The sequence below is a fragment of the Macaca nemestrina genome, chromosome 18, assembly GCF_043159975.1.
Source record: "Macaca nemestrina isolate mMacNem1 chromosome 18, mMacNem.hap1, whole genome shotgun sequence".
Classification (NCBI taxonomy): Eukaryota; Metazoa; Chordata; class Mammalia; order Primates; family Cercopithecidae; genus Macaca; species Macaca nemestrina.
The window spans coordinates 22,439,944-22,459,329 of NC_092142.1; the positions used below are offsets into that span (position 1 = coordinate 22,439,944).

The 19,386-nt window shown below is 47.4% G+C and overlaps 2 protein-coding genes across 2 annotated transcripts in view; both read left to right on the plus strand.

Moving 5' to 3' along the window:
- The window catches only part of LOC105485027 (dynactin subunit 5), a 36,599-nt gene extending 31,538 nt beyond the window's left edge, over window positions 1-5,061 (plus strand). The window contains exon 7 of the transcript XR_011616352.1: window positions 43-5,061. The gene's annotated coding sequence lies outside the window, so the exon portion shown is untranslated. The remainder of the gene's footprint in view (window positions 1-42) is intronic.
- On the plus strand, window positions 61-19,331 carry LOC105485025 (polo like kinase 1). The gene is made up of 11 exons (XM_024793876.2): window positions 61-156; window positions 6,292-7,373; window positions 8,113-8,281; window positions 9,035-9,179; window positions 10,196-10,289; window positions 12,027-12,246; window positions 16,433-16,588; window positions 17,619-17,696; window positions 18,216-18,370; window positions 18,459-18,641; window positions 18,825-19,331. Exons 2-11 carry the CDS (start codon window positions 6,966-6,968, stop codon window positions 19,026-19,028), a joined length of 1,812 nt encoding a protein of 603 aa, XP_024649644.1. The 5' UTR covers window positions 61-156; window positions 6,292-6,965; the 3' UTR covers window positions 19,029-19,331.
- Window positions 19,332-19,386: the final 55 nt, after the last annotated feature.

Consider the following 19,386-nt stretch of genomic DNA (forward strand, 5'->3'; position numbering starts at 1 on the left):
AGTTGGTGTTGTCTGCTGGCTGCTCTTTCTGATTTCCCACAGGAGCAGTAAGAGCCTGAGGAAGAGTAGGGTCAGAGGAGTCTGGGAGAATGAGGAAATATGAGAGCCCCAGGAACTGAAAAGGCCTGTGAGAGACTCTGAGCTTCCTGGGAACAGGTACAGGTTCTTTTTATTTCAATAATAACAGAAACAAGTGTCAAAACCATGTGCCTGTACTATTTGGAGTGCTGTCCTTGCAGAATGTACTTACAAGAACCTTAGGAAATAGGCACATCATCTCCTGGATAGAATCCTAGGAAATGGGCACTATAATGGGCACTTTATCCCCATTTTATAAACATGGAAATTGAGGCACAGAGAGATTAAATACTTTCCCAAGGTCATACAGCTAGTGAGAGAGGAGCTGGCATTTGAACCCGGAGATTTCAGTCTGTGAGTTTAACCAATAGATCATACTGTGTTTTGGTAAGGAGGGAGGAAGCAAGCAAGTGAACAAATGAGTCTGGGGTTTAGGACTTGCCAGATAAACAAGGCCCAAGAGGCAGTGTGCAGGTGGATGTTCTTGGGAGTCAGCAGAGCTGGGTTGGAATTCAGGCTTTGCCGTCTGCTGGCCATAAACCTTGGGTGAATAACCCAAGGTAAATGAGATCATCTCTAAAACTTTTAGCCCTGTGTGTGGCGCATAGTAAATGCTCAATAAGGGTTCACTGTTAGTATTATTGTTACTGGTAACATACAAATAGATTGTATTAATGGACCATAATTGCAACTGTATAAAACAAATTCCATGTTGACAAGGATTAGAAGGGAATATGAGAATGTGGAAACAGCTATGAAAAGACATAAGAGAATTAGGAACATTTTCTTTAATACATCCTCATTTTTTTTTTTTTTTTAAACTTTCTTGTATTTGTTCATTTTTTAAGTCTTACCATGTTGCCCAGACTAGTCTTGAACTCCTGGGCTCAAGCGATCTTGGCCTCCCAAAGTGCTGGGATTACAGTCTAATAAGCCACTGTGCCTGGCCATTTTTTAGTAAACATTTCTAATGGAACGAGTAAAACATACGTGCAGTGGGTGCTCAGCAGGCCTTGAGTGTATGAATGAAAAATATTTAAACTTGTTTTTACTGGTTGATTTCATTGCTTAAAAAACATACCTTAGCCGGACACAGTGGCATGCGCCTGTAGTCCCAGCTACTCATCTCTTAAAAACAAAGTTTTATGCTTGTTAATTTCATAAATGTTAGAGGAATCACCCCAATCAAATAAAGCTTCTCAAAAATAAAATACGAAAGGTGTTAGTGGGATTCAGCTTTCTAGTTTTTTGCTCCTAGTGGATGGGTTGGAATTTAAATTCTTCGGATATTGGAACCAGAACAGGCCTGTAACTGATGATTTTTGCTGTGATTCATGCCTGTTGGAGCCTCTGGAAAGGAGACAACATGTAAAGAGAAGCAGTCTGTTTGGAAAATGAAAATACAGTTAAATTGCTAATGAGCCCTTGTCAAAATCAAATGTCTACCCTTAGAGGCTGATAATTGTCTAGTCTAATATGCATTGTTTTTTTTGAGTGGGTTAATTGGATTCTAAGACCAACAAGATAAAAAGGCAGCCTTGCATGTCACTTGAACCACAGCTGTCTGGCCACGCAGCATGCCTTCACTGCTGCTGAAGAAAAGCAGCTGGCTTGTTCAGAATCTCAAATTCCCAGATCCTAATTGCCTGGCCCTGACTCTAAGCTGAAACCTGCTACTGTGTGCCATGAGCCTCAACGCGGGCTATGCTGAACTGAAAGCAGACACAGGCTCAATGACCAGGACTTAGACGTTGGGGCCGTTGGAGATTAAGGACCCCCTCCGTGGAGTGCTAAACTATGAAAACATCCTGGAACCTGGCTGAAAAGGGCTTATTCTTTAATGGAATCCATCTAAGATCAAGTTGCTGATAGGCTGTTTGTCTCTAATACAGAGGCTAATTGCATTCCTAACTTCTAATATTTGCCAAAAGCTGCAAGATGGGGAAGAGCACATCACAAGGACTGTGACCCTTCCTCCTGCTTTTGACAGACCAGACTCGAACCTTCTCTGGGGTTTCTCTCACTGCTGTTGACTTGTTGCATTCAGCTTTTGGGATTAGTTGCAGCTTGCAACAGTGGACTGACAGCCTGACTCTACTTCCCTCACTTTTCTCCCAGCACACACAGCTTAGTAAGGTAGGTGGATTATTGAAATGTAGCTGTCCCCAGAAAGGTATTAGGCTTTTTTTAGGCTGCTCATTGAATAATCAGGACAAAAGGGGTGGAAGATTATGTAAACACATTTTGAAATTTAAAAAAATTCAGAGTTTCATCCTTTATTCATTTGCTAAGGATACCATAACAAAGTACCACAAACCGAGTGGCTTACACAATAGAAACTTATTTTCCCGCAGTTCTGGAGGCTGAAAGTCCAGGACAAGGTGTCGACAGGTTTGGATTCTTCTGAGGACTCTCTGCTTGGCTTGCAGATGGCTGCCTTCTTAGTGTGTTCTTGTATGGTCCCTCTGTCTATGTGTCTGTGTCCTAATAGTCTCTTTTAATAAAGATACCAGTCAGGTTGGATTAGGGCCCATCCTAACAATCCCATTTTAACTTAGTTACTTCTTCAGGGCCTATCTCCAAATATACTCACATTTTGAGGTACAGGTGATTAGGGCTTCAGCATGAATTTTTGTGGGGACACAGTTCAACCCTCCACACATCATTACCAATTCCTGAATGTGTCTTTCTGGTTAAGTTGCACAAAAACATTTATCTACTTGAACTCTAGGATGATGATTAAAAAAAAAAAAGTTGGCCAGGCACAGTGATGGACACATGATCCCAGCACTTCAGGAGGCCAAGGTGGGCAGATTGCTTGAGCTCAGGAGTTCAAGACCAGTCTGGGCAACATGGCGAAACCCTATGTCTACAAAAAATGCAAAAATTAGCTGGGCATGATGGCATGTGCCTGTAGTGCCAGCTACTTAGGAGGCTGAGGGTAGGAGGATGGCTTGAGCCCAGGAAGCGGAGATTTGCAGTGAGCCAAAATCGTGCCACTGCACTCCAGCCTGGGCAACAGAGCCAGACCCTATCTCAAAATAAATAAATAAATAAATAAACAAAAAAGTTTATCTACAAAAATGCTTTTGTGCCTCTTACATACAAACCCTCCAGAGGAAAGGCCTGGCTGAGAGAAAGAGATGGTTGAAAAAATGCAATGTTATGATTGCTGAACAGGGCACGACTGTTTTTGTAACATTAGAGAAAATAATTAAAGCCTGGCACCTGGGGAGGCTTGATCCCTAGAAGCCTCCTCTTGCTGAAGGAAAATTCCCAGTGCTTGCTGCCTTTCCATGTGCTGTGAGTGCTTTGAGTTCAGACTGACAACAGAGTGGGTCCAGCTCCCATGCTTTCCATGAAGATCTCCCACAAATGTCATCCATGCTCATGAGATGAATCAACTTGTATCCTGAACAAGCAAAACTGTTTGGGACTCACTGCCTTCAGGCAGTCACTTGGAAGCCAAGAACTCCAGGAACTTTTCAGATGGAACTGGAAACACTAGGGCAGGAGACCTCCCCTGGTGGGAGGTCTGTTCACCTGTACGGCTTGACTAATGGATGTCCTGCTTGAGGTGCCCTAATATTGCAAATTCTTTGTTTCCAGGGGTACCACCTGTGACCCTGGGACTATGCTTCTGTACATGACCATGACTCTCATGATATCCCCTCAGCCCTGGAAAGCATTTGCGTTAGCTTCCATTTACTGAGCAGAGTTGTACTGTGCCTGAATTGATGCCTCAGGTCAGGTTAAAAAAAAAAAAAAAAAGAGTTTCAGACAGCAGTTAAGGGCCGGGCACAGTGGTTCATGCCTATAATCCCAGCACTTGGGGAATCTGAGGCAGGCAGATCACCTGAGGTTAGGAGTTTGAGACCAGCCTGACCAACATGGTGAAACCCCGTCTCTAGTAAAAATACAAAAATAAAAAAATTAGCTGGGTGTGGTGGTGTGCACCTGTAGTCCCAGCTACTTGGGAGGCTGAAGCAGGAGAATCGCTTTAACCCAGGAGGTGGAGGTTACAGTAAGCCAGGATCACGCCACTGCACTCCAACCTGGGTGACAGCAAGATTCCATCTCAAAAAAAAGGAATTAAGGAGGAAGCCACCTGGATTTCTAAGATAGACTTTATGGTTAATGGGATTTATTTTAGCTGGTTAAATCCAGGACCCTACCAGGAGGAACTGAGGTCCATACTTCAGATTGGTCTCACCCTTTTGCATGGGGTCCTACTGATAATAATTTTGCTGTAAAGAATCCTCAATAAGGAGATGGACTGTGTGAAAAGAGATGAGAAAGCAGGCCTGTTTGCAAGGCTGGCCCTTGGCTGGCATCTGAAAGCTTGGATTTCAGGAGGGTTCTCATTAATCCCTAAATGATAAGAGTGGTTCACTGTGCCTAAACTGTTTGTACAATGTGGATTATGCCCGACATCTGCCTTCCTTCTGCGAGTCTTGGATTTTCATATGTGTTAGGCAGAGGATGAAGTGACCAGCTCCCAATCAGAGCCCTGAACACTGAGTCTGTAATGAGCTTCCCTTGTACACAACAGTGTGTATGGGTTGTCACAGCTGATTGCTGGAGGAATTGTGTCCTGTGTGACTCTGCTGGGAGAGGACCGTGGGAGGCTTGCACCTGGTTTCCCTGAACTTTGCCCATGCACTTTTTTCCTTTGCTGATTTTGCTTCCTAGCCTTTTGCTGTAGTAAATCATAGCCATAAGTATGATTACAGGCTGAGTCTGTGAATCTCCTAGTACATCATCAGACTAGGAGGTGGTGGTGGCACCCCTGGCACAGGGCACAAGGGAGACTTGTGGGGTGTTTGTCATGTTCTCTTTCTCAATCTGGGTGTGGTTTACAGATGTGTTCAGTTTGTGAAAATTCACTGAGCTCTGTGTACAATTATGATATGTACATTTTTTTCTGTAAGTATATTAAATTCTAATAAAAAGAATTATTCACACCATAGGGGTACTACATAACTTAATTTTTCAAAGTCTTCCTTTTATTCAGCCAATGTTTTAGTAAGTACCCTTTTTTTTTTTTTTTTACCAAGCACTGCTCTGGGAGCTTGGGACATGGGGTGGAAAGGACAGCATCATTGCCTTCATTGCCCTTCCCTTTAGCTGCAAGGCAGGTGAAGGATACTTATAGTATGGTTGATTTTTGCTGGGCTCTATGAAGGATAGAGGGTGCTAAGGAGGCACAGAGAAAGAGCTTCTAACTTAGGTATTTTGCTGTTCCAGGGTTGCCACTCAAGTACCTATAGAACAAAGGGGTGTAAATGGGAACTGTGGCAACTGAAAGCATGTAGGCACAGAGTTAAGTAGCTAGAGCTGATTTTTTTCAGGAAAGGCCACAAATCCAAATTTTTATGACCTCCTCTTTTAAATGCTGTAAATGTTTTACAATGGCCGGGCATGGCTGCTTATGCCTGTAATCCCAGCACTTTGGGAGGCCGAGGTGGGCAGATCACTTGAGGTCAGGAGTTCAAGACCCGCCTGGCCAACATGGTGAAACCTCTTCTCTACTAAAATTACAAAAATTAGCCGGGCATGGTGGTGCACGCTTGTAATTCCAGCTACTTGAGAGGCTGAGGCGGGAGGACTGCTTGAACCCGGGAAGCAGAGGTTGCAGTGAGCCGATATCTGTGCCACTGCACTCCAGCCTGGGCGTCAGAGCAAGACTCCGTCACACACACACACACACACACACACACACACACACACACACACACACACACACACACACACACACACACACACACACACACACACACACACACACACACACACACACACACACACACACACACACACACACACACACACACACACACACACACACACACACACACACACACACACACACACACACACACACACACACACACACACACACACACACACACAAAAGTGGGAGGCCAAACAAAACCCTGCAAGACACATTTGGCTATGACCTGCCAGTTTGCTAGGCATTCTTCCAACCTTCCGTCCCTCTGACCAAGAAACTGAGTGTCCACTATTTTAGGCCCTGGGAAATTCAGTAGCGAGCAGGCCAGACAGCTTCCTTGCATCATGGAGGACTCTGGTACTGTGCTTCTCCAACTTCAGGATGTGTAGGAATCACCTGAGCAGTCTTGTTGAGAGGCGGACACTGACCCGGGAGGTCTGGAGTAGGGCCTGAATGTTTGCCTTTGCGGTTCTAACAAGCTCTCAGGTGATGGCGATGCTGCTGTTCCATGGCCCCTTCTGTAAGCAGCGTAGCTTTGTAATCCGGAGGAGCTCAGAAGCGGCAGTTATTTGAAGGAGCAGACTAGCCATGAAGGTATGTTTGGCAAGCACACTTTTACTTAGATTTTAGTTCAGTTCTGGTGGCTTGGCTGAGAGCTGACGGCATCGGGAGGCGGATGCTAAGGCTTTCTTAAACGACCTGCTGGCATGCCAGTTCCCTACTCTTAGATTGCTTATATTCTAGGTGGGGTGGGTGGAGGAAGATTTAAGGAAAAGCTTCCTGGAGGAGGCGCAAGCGAACTGCAGGAGCTTTCCCGGACGCCCGAGAAAGGGAGAAACCCCGAAGGAATTCCTCCCCTCTCGGGGCTGGGTCTCCGCATCCACGCCGGATTTGGTTTCCCAGGCTATCCCACGTGTTCGGGCGTCCCTGTCAATCAAGTTTTTCCCCGGCTGGGTCCGGGTTTAAAGGCAGCTGCTGCGCAGGGCGCTCCCATGGTGCCGCGCGGCGGGCGGGTTTGGATTTTAAATCCCCGCGGCCAATCAGTGGCGCGCAGGCTTTTGTAACGTTCCCAGCGCCGCGTTTGAATTCGGGGAGGAGCTGAGCGGTGCGGAGCGTCTGCTCGGATCCAGGTCAGCAGAGCAGCTCCGGGAGCATGAGTGCGGCGGTGACTGCAGGGAAGCTGGCACGGGCACCGGCCGACCCTGGGAAAGCCGGGGTCCCCGGAGCTGCAGCTCCTGGAGCTCCGGCGGCGGCTCCACCGGCGAAAGAGATCCCGGAGGTCCTAGTGGACCCACGCAGCCGGCGGCGCTATGTGCGGGGCCGCTTTTTGGGCAAGGGTGGCTTTGCCAAGTGCTTCGAGATCTCGGACGCGGACACCAAGGAGGTGTTCGCGGGCAAGATTGTGCCTAAGTCTCTGCTGCTTAAGCCGCACCAGAGGGAGAAGATGTCCATGGAAATATCCATTCACCGCAGCCTCGCCCACCAGCACGTCGTAGGATTCCATGGCTTTTTCGAGGACAACGACTTCGTGTTCGTGGTGTTGGAGCTCTGCCGCCGGAGGGTGAGTGTCGCTGCTGGTTAACTGGAACTGCCTGCGGGGCAGTTGGAGCGCCCAGACCTGGAGCTGCTGGAAAGAGTGCCCAGGAAGGGAGTACCTGGGACTTGGAGCTGCTAGAGAAGGGTGCTGGGAGCCTCCCTCTTAGGTATGGAAAGTGCCTTTGGTAAGGGCTTCTTGGCTCTTGGAGCTGCTAGAGGACGGGGTTCCAGTGAAGTGGAGTCTGAGTCATGTTGCTGATAGGGAGGTCAGCTTCTGGACGCGAGGTACTTGGGGGGAGGGGTGCTGGTAATGGACGCTAGGGCCCTGGAGTGGCCAGGGAGGAGTCCCAGGTTAGTGATGCCGGGCACTGGGAGCTTCCGGAGTGTAGCTGGGTCAGTGAGGGGGTAGTTGGAGCTAGACTTCGGGCCTTCCGAGGGAGATAAGAGTCAGGAAAGGGATCTGCTGCTGGGGACTTCCGGAGTGGGGCTGAGAGAGGACTCCCAGGTAAGGGAGAAAGCTAGTAGGAGAAGGGGTGCTGTGAATGGTTGTGGACAGTGTTAAGGCAGGGTCCAGATGCCAGTTGTCCTGGAGAAGGAATGGGGTGGGGGCATAGGGAAGGAGAGAAACCCACCAAGACCCCTCTTTCATCCTTTGGGAGTCCAGAGTCCAGTCCTGTGCTTCCTTTGCCTGGTAACCCTCTCCCTTCCCCACCGGCCTCAATACCACCTCCCCATCCCTCCTGCCCTCTCCTTCCCATCCACAGTCTCTCCTGGAGCTGCACAAGAGGAGGAAAGCCCTGACTGAGCCTGAGGCCCGATACTACCTAAGGCAAATTGTGCTTGGCTGTCAGTACCTGCACCGAAACCGAGTTATTCACCGAGACCTCAAGCTGGGCAACCTTTTCCTGAATGAAGATCTGGAGGTGAAAATAGGTGAGTTGCTGAGCCTGCAGGGGTGCTTGACATCACTCCAAGAGGCTGGAATTTGGAGGAGGCTGGGAGAAAGGAAGGAGACCAGGAGGAAGGAAGAGGATGGTGGGAAGTTTGGGCTGTTGATTGCCTCTAGAATTCTCTCTTTAGTCCAGAAATTTCAAACAAAGAACCCACAAGTCAGTATCTTGCCTACAGATGCATTATTTTTTGTGCCCCAATACAGCATTTTTCTTTTTTTTACAAAGAATTTGAATTTGTTTTTATTTTTTAAATTGGAAGGTTTGACATAAAAATTTTGATTTAGAGCTCCTTTTAAACAGTCATGAAAGCTCCAGTAATACGAGGACAGCATTTTCTTAGGGCAGTCCTTTGCTGGGCTGGAAAGCAGCTGTCCCCTTCAGACTTGTTTGCCACAGTCTCTACTCCTCCCTATTACTTCTTCACAGACTTGCCAAGTCTTGGAGGTTAACTTGCTTGATCCTTGAAGGCACTGGAGTTTTGCTATCCCTGCCAGTTCCCGTTTCGAAGTATAGCCCCTTTCTAAGGGGAGGGGTGAGAAGGGTCACTGGAGGCACCTCCCTGGTGTCAGCATGGCGGGAAGATTCCTGGGCAAGCCTTGCTGCGTACAAGGAGCAGAAGCTTGTGGGATCAAATGGCCCTGGTTCTTGATGGTCAAACCTTTAACTAGCCTTCTGCATTGACAGATGGCAGAGGCTGGCATCTAAGTACCCGCTCTTCCTCCCTCTGTCCCAGGGGATTTTGGACTGGCAACCAAAGTCGAATATGACGGGGAGAGGAAGAAGACCCTGTGCGGGACTCCTAATTACATAGCTCCCGAGGTGCTGAGCAAGAAAGGGCACAGTTTCGAGGTGGATGTGTGGTCTATTGGGTGTATCATGTAAGTTGGGAGTTATCTCTGGATCTACCTGGTCTCAGCAGGGGCAACTTTGGGACATCCTACCTGGCTGACCTTTTCTGTGGACCTTTCGGCCTGCTTTACAGCAAACCTACTGCAGGGGACAGGTTACCCCCAAACAAAGCCTAACTGCCATATCTTTCCCTGTCACTGGTGTATCCTGTTGGATTTCTGCAGCCTAGGACATGGGGGAGGAGGAGGGGGAGGAGAAGGAGGAGGAGAAGTCGTCTGCACAACCTTACTCTAGTCCTTTGCTAGAGTGGTCCACAGGGCAGCATCACCATCATTTGGGAACCTGTATGCGGAATCTCAGGACCCGGATTACTGACTGGGTCAGAATCTGGATTTTTTAACAAGGTCCCTTGGTAGTTCCCGTGCACAATAAGGTCTTAAACATTGATGAACATTAGCATGGTGGGGGAAATTAGGCCAGGAGTTACAGATGGAAGGATGACGTGCCAGTGGTCTGTCTGGATTGAGACCATCAGCAGCGGTTGGTGGCAGGCAGAGGCTTGGGCCTTTTCAGGTATTACCTTTCTTGTTTGGGGCCTAGGTACTGGAGAGTTAGAAATGAGTTGTAGCAGTGACTTTCATACATCTTCGCAGTGGGGTTTTTCCAAATGAAAACTTGAAGACTTAAGTACAGAATTGCTAAAGGTAGAGCTGCTTCTGTAAGTGCAGGTAGCCCTTTGACCTGTTTTGCATGACAGGCAGCCTCTGAGGCCCTTGCAGAGTCCTAGATGACCACAGGGCACAACTAAAAAATCACTGGCCCCTAAGAATCCTAGTCTCACCACGTGTATTCTGCTAAGGGCTCATTCTAGCCAATATCATGGCTCCTGGGGCTGCTCAGTGGACCTGGGGGTTGTCTTCAGGGGCCCCAGAGTTACAGTGAGTGTCCAGAGGATGCCTGGTCTTTGTTCTGACCCTGAGATGATTTCTCTTATGTCTGGGTTGTGGCTGGGAGGCTGGTGCCAAATCCTACCTTGTGCTTACAGGTATACCTTGTTAGTGGGCAAACCACCTTTTGAGACTTCTTGCCTAAAAGAGACCTACCTCCGGATCAAGAAGAATGAATACAGTATTCCCAAGGTGACTAATGATGCTTTAACTTTACATTTATTTTGTTTTCCCCAAAAGCTGTTTATGGAGCCCAGCAATATCCTAAGACCAGAAATAGGTCTATCCCACCTCTAGGATAGCCACAGAGCTTGCGAGGGCCTGTGTCTGAAATTACATACAGAACTTGACATGTATGTGCACAAAAGCATTTTTTCTAGGGGGAGAGAGTTGGCAGATTCTCAAGAGATTGGGTAGCCCAAAAGTTGCGTAAAAAGCAAAAAACAAAGGAGGTAGGAAGGAGTAGGAGGCTAAAGTGCTTAAGCTTTGGAAATGGATTATCTTAATTCAAATGGATTCTGCCACTTAGCCAGATCACATTGGGCAAATGGCCTGCATCTTCTTTTTTTCTTTTTTTTCTTTTTTTTCTTTTTTTTTTTTTGAGGTGGAGTTTTACTCTTGTTCCCCAGTGCAGTGGCATGATCTCGACTCTCGACTCACTGCAACCTCCACCTCCCAGGTTCAAGCGATTCTCCTGCCTCAACCTCCCAAGTAACTGGGATTACAGGTACCCACCACCTCGCCTGGCTTTTTTTTTTTTTTTTTGTATTTTTAGTAGAGATGGGGTTTCACCACGTTGGCCAGGATGGTCTCGAACTCCTGACCTCAGGTGATCCACCCGCCTCAGCCTCCCAGAGTGCTGGGATTACAGGCATGAGCCACCATGCCCAGCCTGGCCTGCATCTTCTGAACCATAGTTCTCGTCTATAAAGTGGAGTTCCTGCCTTGGAGCACCTCACAGAGTGCCTTACATGTAGTAAGTGCTCACAGAATTATGAATCACTGAATCCCAGGGCTTCCTAATGGCATAGTGGTGTGCAATTTCCTTTTTTTTTTTTTTTTTTTTTTTGAGACAGAGTCTCACTGTATCGCCCAAGCTGGAATGCAGTGATGCGATCTCGGCTCACTGCAAGTTCCCCCTCCTGGGTTCACACCATTCTCCCGCCTCAGCCTCCTGAGTAGCTGGGACTACAGGTGCCCGCCACCACACCCGGCTACTTTTTTTGTATTTTTAGTAGAAAGAGAGTTTCACTGTGTTAGCCAGGATGGTCTCAATCTCCTGACCTCGTGATCTGCCCGCCTCAGCCTCCCTAAGTGCTAGGATTACAGGCGTGAGCCACCGCACCTGGCCACGGTGTGTATTTTCACAACCACCAACAGAAATGCATTTAAAGGAATAGCTGGTTCCTGCAGAAGCCTAGCACACAGCCAGTTTGAAGTGTAGTGTCCTTGTGTGAAGCCAAGAGGCCTGTCACCATAAGGACGGACATAGTAAATCCATCACAAAGTGTCAGTTCACTGTCAGAGACAGCATGGAATCAAGCCAACTAGACAAGGCCTTCACCCTCTCTGTGCCTCACTTTCCTCCTCTGCAAAAAAGGGATGATAATAGAGCCCCACCCCTTAGATGTATTAGTGAGGGCTAAGTGAGCTAAGTACAGGAGTGCTTAGAATGCTTTCCTGGCACATAGTAAGTGCCAGGAAAGTGAGTTGGTGCTAGGCCACAGTCCATTGACCCTTCTGTCAAAGGTGCTCAGTAAAGCCGACAGTGGAGAAGTTGGCATTGAACCAAGTTGTGAACCACTAACCTGGGGTGTATTTGAGACTGGGGACTGCGTGTGGTCTATTGGCCTGCAGCCCCTTTGAGGCCGTACTGTACTCCGGGTCCCCTTCACATTCTGCTTATGGCTGTCCCTCTCTCTGCCCTAGCACATCAACCCCGTGGCCGCCTCCCTCATCCAGAAGATGCTTCAGACAGATCCCACTGCCCGCCCAACCATTAATGAGCTGCTTAACGACGAGTTCTTTACTTCTGGCTATATCCCTGCCCGTCTCCCCATCACCTGCCTGACCATTCCACCGAGGTTTTCAATTGCTCCCAGCAGCCTGGACCCCAGCAACCGGAAGCCCCTCACAGTCCTCAATAAAGGTACAACAAGGGTCTGGGTAAGAGAGCAGACTCCCCAGAGAAAGCCCAGGTTGTAGGGGTGTGTGTGGCTTAGTCCCTGGCCCCAAGAGCTCAGGTTTGGTTTAGGACAGACCTCTGTCCTTAAATTCGTGATTCCCATGCCCATCTGCTCCTCGGCCTTGCCGGGAAAGACTGACCTTACCATGGCTGGATAAACCTGCTATGCTCAAGAAGAAGAAAATGGACTGAATACCAAGCCTAAAAAATTCTTTCCAATCATTTTAATTAATTAATTTAATTTTTTGGAGACAGGGTCTCTCCTCTGTTTTCCAGGTTGGAGTGTAGAGGCACAATCACAGCTCACTGCAGCTTTCAACTCTAGGGTTCAATCAATCCTCCCATCTCAGCCTCCCAAGTAGTTGGGACTGTCAGGCATGAGCCACCATGCCTGGCTAATTTTTTTTTGTTTTTGTAGAGACAGTGTTTTGCCATGTTGCCTAGGCTGGTCTTGGAACTCCTGGGCTCAAGTGATCCTCCCACCTCCACCTCCCAAAGTGTTGGGATTACAGGCATGAGCTGCTACGTCTGGCCTTCTAATACTTTTTCATGATTCATTGAAAAACATAAAAATTTCCTTTTTTTTTTTTTTTTTTGAGACAGGTCTGGCTGTCTCCTAGGCTGGAGTGGAGTGGTGTGATCTTGGCTCACTGCAACTTCTGCCTCCCAGGCTCAAGTCATCCTCTCATCTCAGCTGAGACTACAGGCGTGTGCTGCCATGCCTGGCTAATTTTTTGTATTTTTTGTAGAGACAGATTCTCACTTTGTTGCCCAGGCTGTTCTCAAACTCCTAAGCTCAAGCAATCTGCCCGCCTTGGCCTTCCAAAGTACTAGGTTTACAAGTGTGAGCCACTGCACCCAGCCAGCATGAAAATTTTCAAGTACACATATAGAGCATAATGTAATGGATTCCCTCATACTTACCAGATTCAATAATTAGTTATCAGGATTTTGTCAAGTTTGCTTCATTCATTTATTTTTGTTCCTTTGAAGTATTTTTTAAAGTTAACCCCAGGCACTTTGCCATTTTTATACCTATATAAACTTCAGAATACTTCTCTTAAAAAAGATGGACATTTTCTTAAAAATCAAAAAACCACATGCCATTGCTTAGGTTGTCATTGCTTCTAGGTCTCTTCAGAGAACAGAATTAGGAACTGCATTTGTGGCAGTGGGGGAAGACTGATATTGAGTCTGTGTTGGTATTTCCAAATCACACATTTTTAAACATTTTTTTATATTATTGTAAGCTTATGAAAAACGTAGCAGAGACCAAAAAGACACTCCCATTCTCCCCTTTTGCCCAGATTCACCAGTTAACACTTTTTTTCGCATTTATCAATTGCCCTCTTTTTTCTGAACATTCAAAAGTTGTATATGTCCTACACTTTACCCTTAATGCTTCAGTGTATGCTTCCTACAAACAGATTCTTTTACATAACAATAATACCTGGCACAATTCCCAAGTTCAGGAAATTTAACATTGATACATACTGTCTTACAGTGATTTTCTTTTCCTCCACTGGGGAGTTACTGCTTTTCTTTTGGTAATTTTTAAGTGTCTGATTCAGACACAATATTAATCTGTTTTTACTTGTTTGGTTTATACTCATATTTCTTTTCTCTTAAACTGAAAATCTTGTTCCCTTACATTAATATGCTTAAAATTTTCAACATATATGAGTTCCTGTTATTAAATGATATTTTATTTTCTTGCATTTCTAATTGTCTTTAAAGTATATTTCACTAAGGATACATAGTTTTAAAAAGTCACTTGAAATACTTTTTTGCTCTGTGGATATATCACCAATTTGATGTACAACTTCAGTTCATTTTTCAGTTTTCAATTTGTAGGCATTGGTTTTTCTTAAACTTCATTTTGGAATAATTTTAGGCTTATACAGAAAAGTTGCAACAATAAAAAACTCCCCAGGGTTTCCACATACCTTGCAGCTACTACAGTGGAATTTTTTTTGAGACAGGTCTTAGGACTTGCTGTCACCCAGGCTGGAATGCAGTGGCTCAATCATAGCTCACTGCAGCCTCAACATCCTGGGCTCAAACAGTCCTCGTGCCTCACCCTCCAGAGTAGCTAGGACTACAGGCATGTGCCACTATACCCAGCTAATTAAAATTTTTTTTCTTTGGGAAGCCGAGGTGGACGGGTTGCCTGAGTTCAGGAGTTTGAGATCAGCCTGGGCAACATGGCAAAACCCCATCTCTACTAAGTACAAAAAATTAGCCAGGCATGGTGGTGTGCACCTGTAATCTCAGTTACTCAGGAGACTGAGGCACAAGAATCACTTGAACCCGGGAGGTGGAGGTTGCAGTAAGCCGAGATCTCACCTCTGCACTCCAGCCTGGGCAACAGAGCAAGACTGTCTCAAAAAAAAAAAAAAAAAAAAAATTTTTTTTTGTAGAGACAAGATCTCACTATGTTGACCAGGTTTATCTCAAACTCCTGCCCTCAAGTGATCCTCCTCTGCCTCCCAAAGTGTTAGGATTACAAGCGTGAGCCACTGTGTCCTGCCTACAGTGATGTTCTAATGGCAATTTTTCTTTTCCTTACTTTTTCTACATTTAATAATTGGAATTCTCCTGTAAGGAAGAGCTGTTCCTTCTCTCCCATTGATTTATTTATTTGGTTATGTCTGAAATAGACTCATGGATATTTTATTCTTTGGGCTATATTTTAAAGGATTACTTATTTCTCTGTTTTCATTTATTTTTTTTAATTTGAGACAGGGTCTTGCTCTGTTTCCCAGGCTGGAGCACAGTGGCACAGTTGTACCTCACTGTAGCTTTGACCTCCTGGGCTCAAGTGATCCTCCACCCTCAGCCTCCCAAGTAATTGGGACTGTAGGCACGTGCCACCATGTCTGACCAATTTTTAAATTTTTTGTAGAGATGAGGTCTTGCCCTGTTGCGCACACTGGTCTCGAACTCTTGAGCTCAAGTGATCCTCCTGCCTCAGCCTCCTACTTTTTTTCTTTCAGTTTTAATTTTTCATATAGCATTTTAAAAACCTAAGGAAATTTTCAGTTACCCAAAGGTGGAGAGAACTGTATGATGAGTCCCATGTTTCATCTATTTTTACTACTTATCAACATTTGGACAGACTTTTTTTATTTATTCCAGCCTCTGCCTTTTTTGTTACTGGAGTTTAAAAAAATTATTATTTACTATTTATTATTATTTATTATTTATTTGAGACAGTCTTGCTTTTTTGCCCAGGCTGGAGTGCAGTGGCAAGATCATGACTTAGAGCAGCCTCCACCTCCTGCGTTCAAGTGACTCTCCCACCTCAGCTTCCCAAGTAGCTGGGACAGCATGTCCAGCTAGTTTCTGTATTTTTAGTAGAGACAGGGTTTTGCCATGTTGCTCAGGCTGGTCTCAAACTCCTGAGCTCAGTCTACCTGCCTTGGCCTCTCATAGTGTTGGGATTACAGGTGTGAGCCACTAGGCCTGGCCTTGCTGGAGTGTTTAAAGCAAATCCCTAATATCTTATTATTTCATACCTAAGTCCCTATCATGGCATTGTTTTTTAATTGAAAACTTAAACATTTTATATTATGCAAGGAGAATTACCACATGTTGGTGGGGGAATAAATAAGTAAGGAAAAAGACAACAAAAATAATCTGTGTTTCTACTGCCCAGATATAATCAGCATTAAAATTTCATGTATCTTTTCAAGCTTTTTTTGGTTATAAATAAGCATATAAAGCAAATTTTGGGGTGGAAAAAAATTTCTTGTGTTTTTATTTAAATGCCGACTGAATCCATTCTGTGGATGAACTGAACTACTCAGCCCTTCCATCTGCCTGGATGCTGAAGATGCTTTTAATTCTTTGCTCGAAGCTGGGCAGCTCTGAGCTGCTGTTGCCTTCAAGCTGTTTGCCTGAGTGGCAGGTCGTATCCTGCAGGGCCACATCGTTGGATCAGAGGCCAGAGCATCTGAAGATCTGTTGCCTCACAGTGAGCACTTGTGCCTGTCACCTGAGCATGGCAGCTGCTGCTCTAATAACCAGGCACTGACTCAGTTTCCCCAAAGCAATGGTAGCTAAGAGAATTTTTCTTTTGGAAGAGTTTCAGCTGTGGCAGGGGAGTCCTATGCCCTTCCCAACGCCCCTGTTTTTGTCACCTTTCTAGGCTTGGAGAACCCCCTGCCTGAGCGTACCCGGGAAAAGGAAGAACCAGTGGTTCGAGAGACAGGTGAGGTGGTCGACTGCCACCTCAGTGACATGCTGCAGCAGCTGCACAGTGTCAATGCCTCCAAGCCCTCGGAGCGTGGGCTGGTCAGGCAAGGTGGGTACTGCGGGGCCCTGGGCGGGGCAGGATTGCTTGGGGCATCTGGAGAAGGCAGGAGGAGCCTTGGCCAACAAAGCACTGGTGACTTGTCCAGGCCCTGTCTCCATAGGACCATTGGTTTCCCCATTTCCTGATATCCGAGGCCCTGCTTGCTGTGGCTCCTGCCTTCTTTTCTGATCCGTCTCTTACTCTAGCACCTCGATGTGCCACCTTCACACGCTGTTTCTTTTGCTCAGTAAGTTCCTGTTGTTTCTTCAAGACCCTTGAAATAACAGACCCAGACGTACTGCAGCCTCAGGGCTTTCTCCCTGGCCCTGGCATGAAAGCACTTCTTCCAGACACCACATGGCTCACACTGTGGCCTCCTTCAAGTGTCTGCTCCGGTGTCACCTCCGTGAGCATCTCCCTGGCCCCTCTGCTGGTGCTTCGCATCCCCTTACCCACTGCATAGTTTTCCATAACACTTCTCACCCAACATAGTCCAACACGTCCTTCTTCTTTGATTGGATTTAAAGTAAGGTGTTTGTTGCATGCACTGAATATAACATTTTAATGTGTTTGCAGCCGGCGTCTGTCTTCACAGTTTCCTAATTACTCCAAACTGGAAAACTAGATGTCTCTGACTCTTACCATGATAGAAGTCACTGGTATTTTGCCCATACTTAATTTGATTAGTCTTTGCCCCTGCAACCACAGTGTCAGCTCTGTGGAGGCTGGGGTTTTGTCTGTTGCTCACTGTACCTGCAACAGTGCCTGGCACGGTAGGCCTTCAGTAAATGGGTCAGTGGAATGAAGGAGTGAGTGGAACTTGGTGCGCTGTGTTGAAACTTTCTGTGTAGAGATGTCTATGCTGCTGCTTGTCTGAGCCTGTTGGCAGCAGAGGCCCTGCTTTGCTCTTCTCTGGGGCCCTAGGCCTCTCAACTGAGCCCAGGTGGTCAGGCTTCCTTGTTCCCTGGTGTGGGCCACATGTGTGGACCAGAGAAGAAGAGGCTGGTCCTGACCAATTGTCTGTCTGTTTCTGTCTTAGAGGAGGCTGAGGATCCTGCCTGCATCCCCATCTTCTGGGTCAGCAAGTGGGTGGACTATTCGGACAAGTACGGCCTTGGTAGGTTTCTTCCAGAACCAGGTGGGTGACTCAGGCACAGCCAGGTGACCTTTTCAGTTGTTACAGGCTCTGGCCTTTTTGAGCTCCCAGGTACTCTTAGTGCCCTCTTTTCTCCATCCCAGGCCTCCCAATTCCAGCTCCCAGTGCTCCCCGACTCCCCAGCCTTTTTCCCCCACTGCCCAGAGACAGGGTCCTACTCTGTCGCCCAGGCTGGAGTGCAGTGGCACAGTCATGACTCACTACAGCCTCAAACTTCCAGGCTTATGCCTGGCTGCAGGCTCAGCCTCCTAAGTAGCTGGGACTACAGGCATGCACCATCACACTCAGCTAATTTTTAAAATAGTTTGTAGAGATGAGGTCTCATTACATTGCCCAGACTGGTCTCAAACTCCTAGGCTCAAACAATCCTCCCCCCTCAGCCTCCCAAAGTGCTGGAATCACAGGCATGTACCACCGCACCCAGCCCCACTCCCCACTTTCTATTCCCCCTTTTTGAGACCTCTCTCCACTGATCCCTAGGGTATCAGCTCTGTGATAACAGCGTGGGGGTGCTCTTCAATGACTCAACACGCCTCATTCTCTACAACGATGGTGACAGCCTGCAGTACATAGAGCGTGACGGCACCGAGTCCTACCTCACCGTGAGTTCCCATCCCAACTCCTTGATGAAGAAGGTAAGTGCCGTCCGGCTATTGCGGGAGTGGGACCTGTGCTGGAGGGCGAGACTCTAATTCTGGAACCCCTCACTTACTTTTCATCCAGATCACCCTCCTTAAATATTTCCGCAATTACATGAGTGAGCATTTGCTGAAGGCAGGTGCCAACATCACGCCGCGTGAAGGTGATGAGCTCGCCCGGCTGCCCTACCTGCGGACCTGGTTCCGCACCCGCAGTGCCATCATCCTGCACCTCAGCAATGGCAGCGTGCAGATCAACTTCTTCCAGGTGAGCTGGATGTCACCAGGGGCAGGAGAGAGCTGGGGTAGGCTCCACGTGCTTGGCAGTGGCCCATGTGAGTTGAGTATGGAGTGAATGGCTCAGGTACCTATAACCTGTTGCGTCTTCCCTCTACTCCCTAACATACACTGGCCTCTGGGATCAGCAATCCCTGCCCCTCTTCTCTTGCAGGATCACACCAAGCTCATCTTGTGCCCACTGATGGCAGCCGTGACCTACATCGATGAGAAGCGGGACTTCCGCACGTACCGCCTGAGTCTCCTGGAGGAGTACGGCTGCTGCAAGGAGCTGGCCAGCCGGCTCCGCTATGCCCGCACTATGGTGGACAAGCTGCTGAGCTCACGCTCGGCCAGCAACCGCCTCAAGGCCTCCTAATAGCTGCCCTCCCCTCCGGACTGGTGCCCTCCTCACTCCCACCAGCATCTGGGGCCCATACTGGTTGGCTCCTGTGGTGCCATGTCTGCAGTGTGCCCCCCAGCCCCGGTGGCTGGGCAGAGCTGCATCATCCTTGCAGGTGGGGGTTGCTGTGTAAGTTATTTTTGTACATGTTCGGGTGTGGGTTCTACAGCCTCGTCCCCTCCCCCTCAACCCCACCATATGAATTGTACAGAATATTTCTATTGAGTTCGGAACTGTCCTTTCCTTGGCTTTATACACATTAAACAGATGTGAATCTTCTTTTTCTTGTATTTCCTGAGGGGTGCCAGGGCCTGGGATCCAGGGAACATCTCTG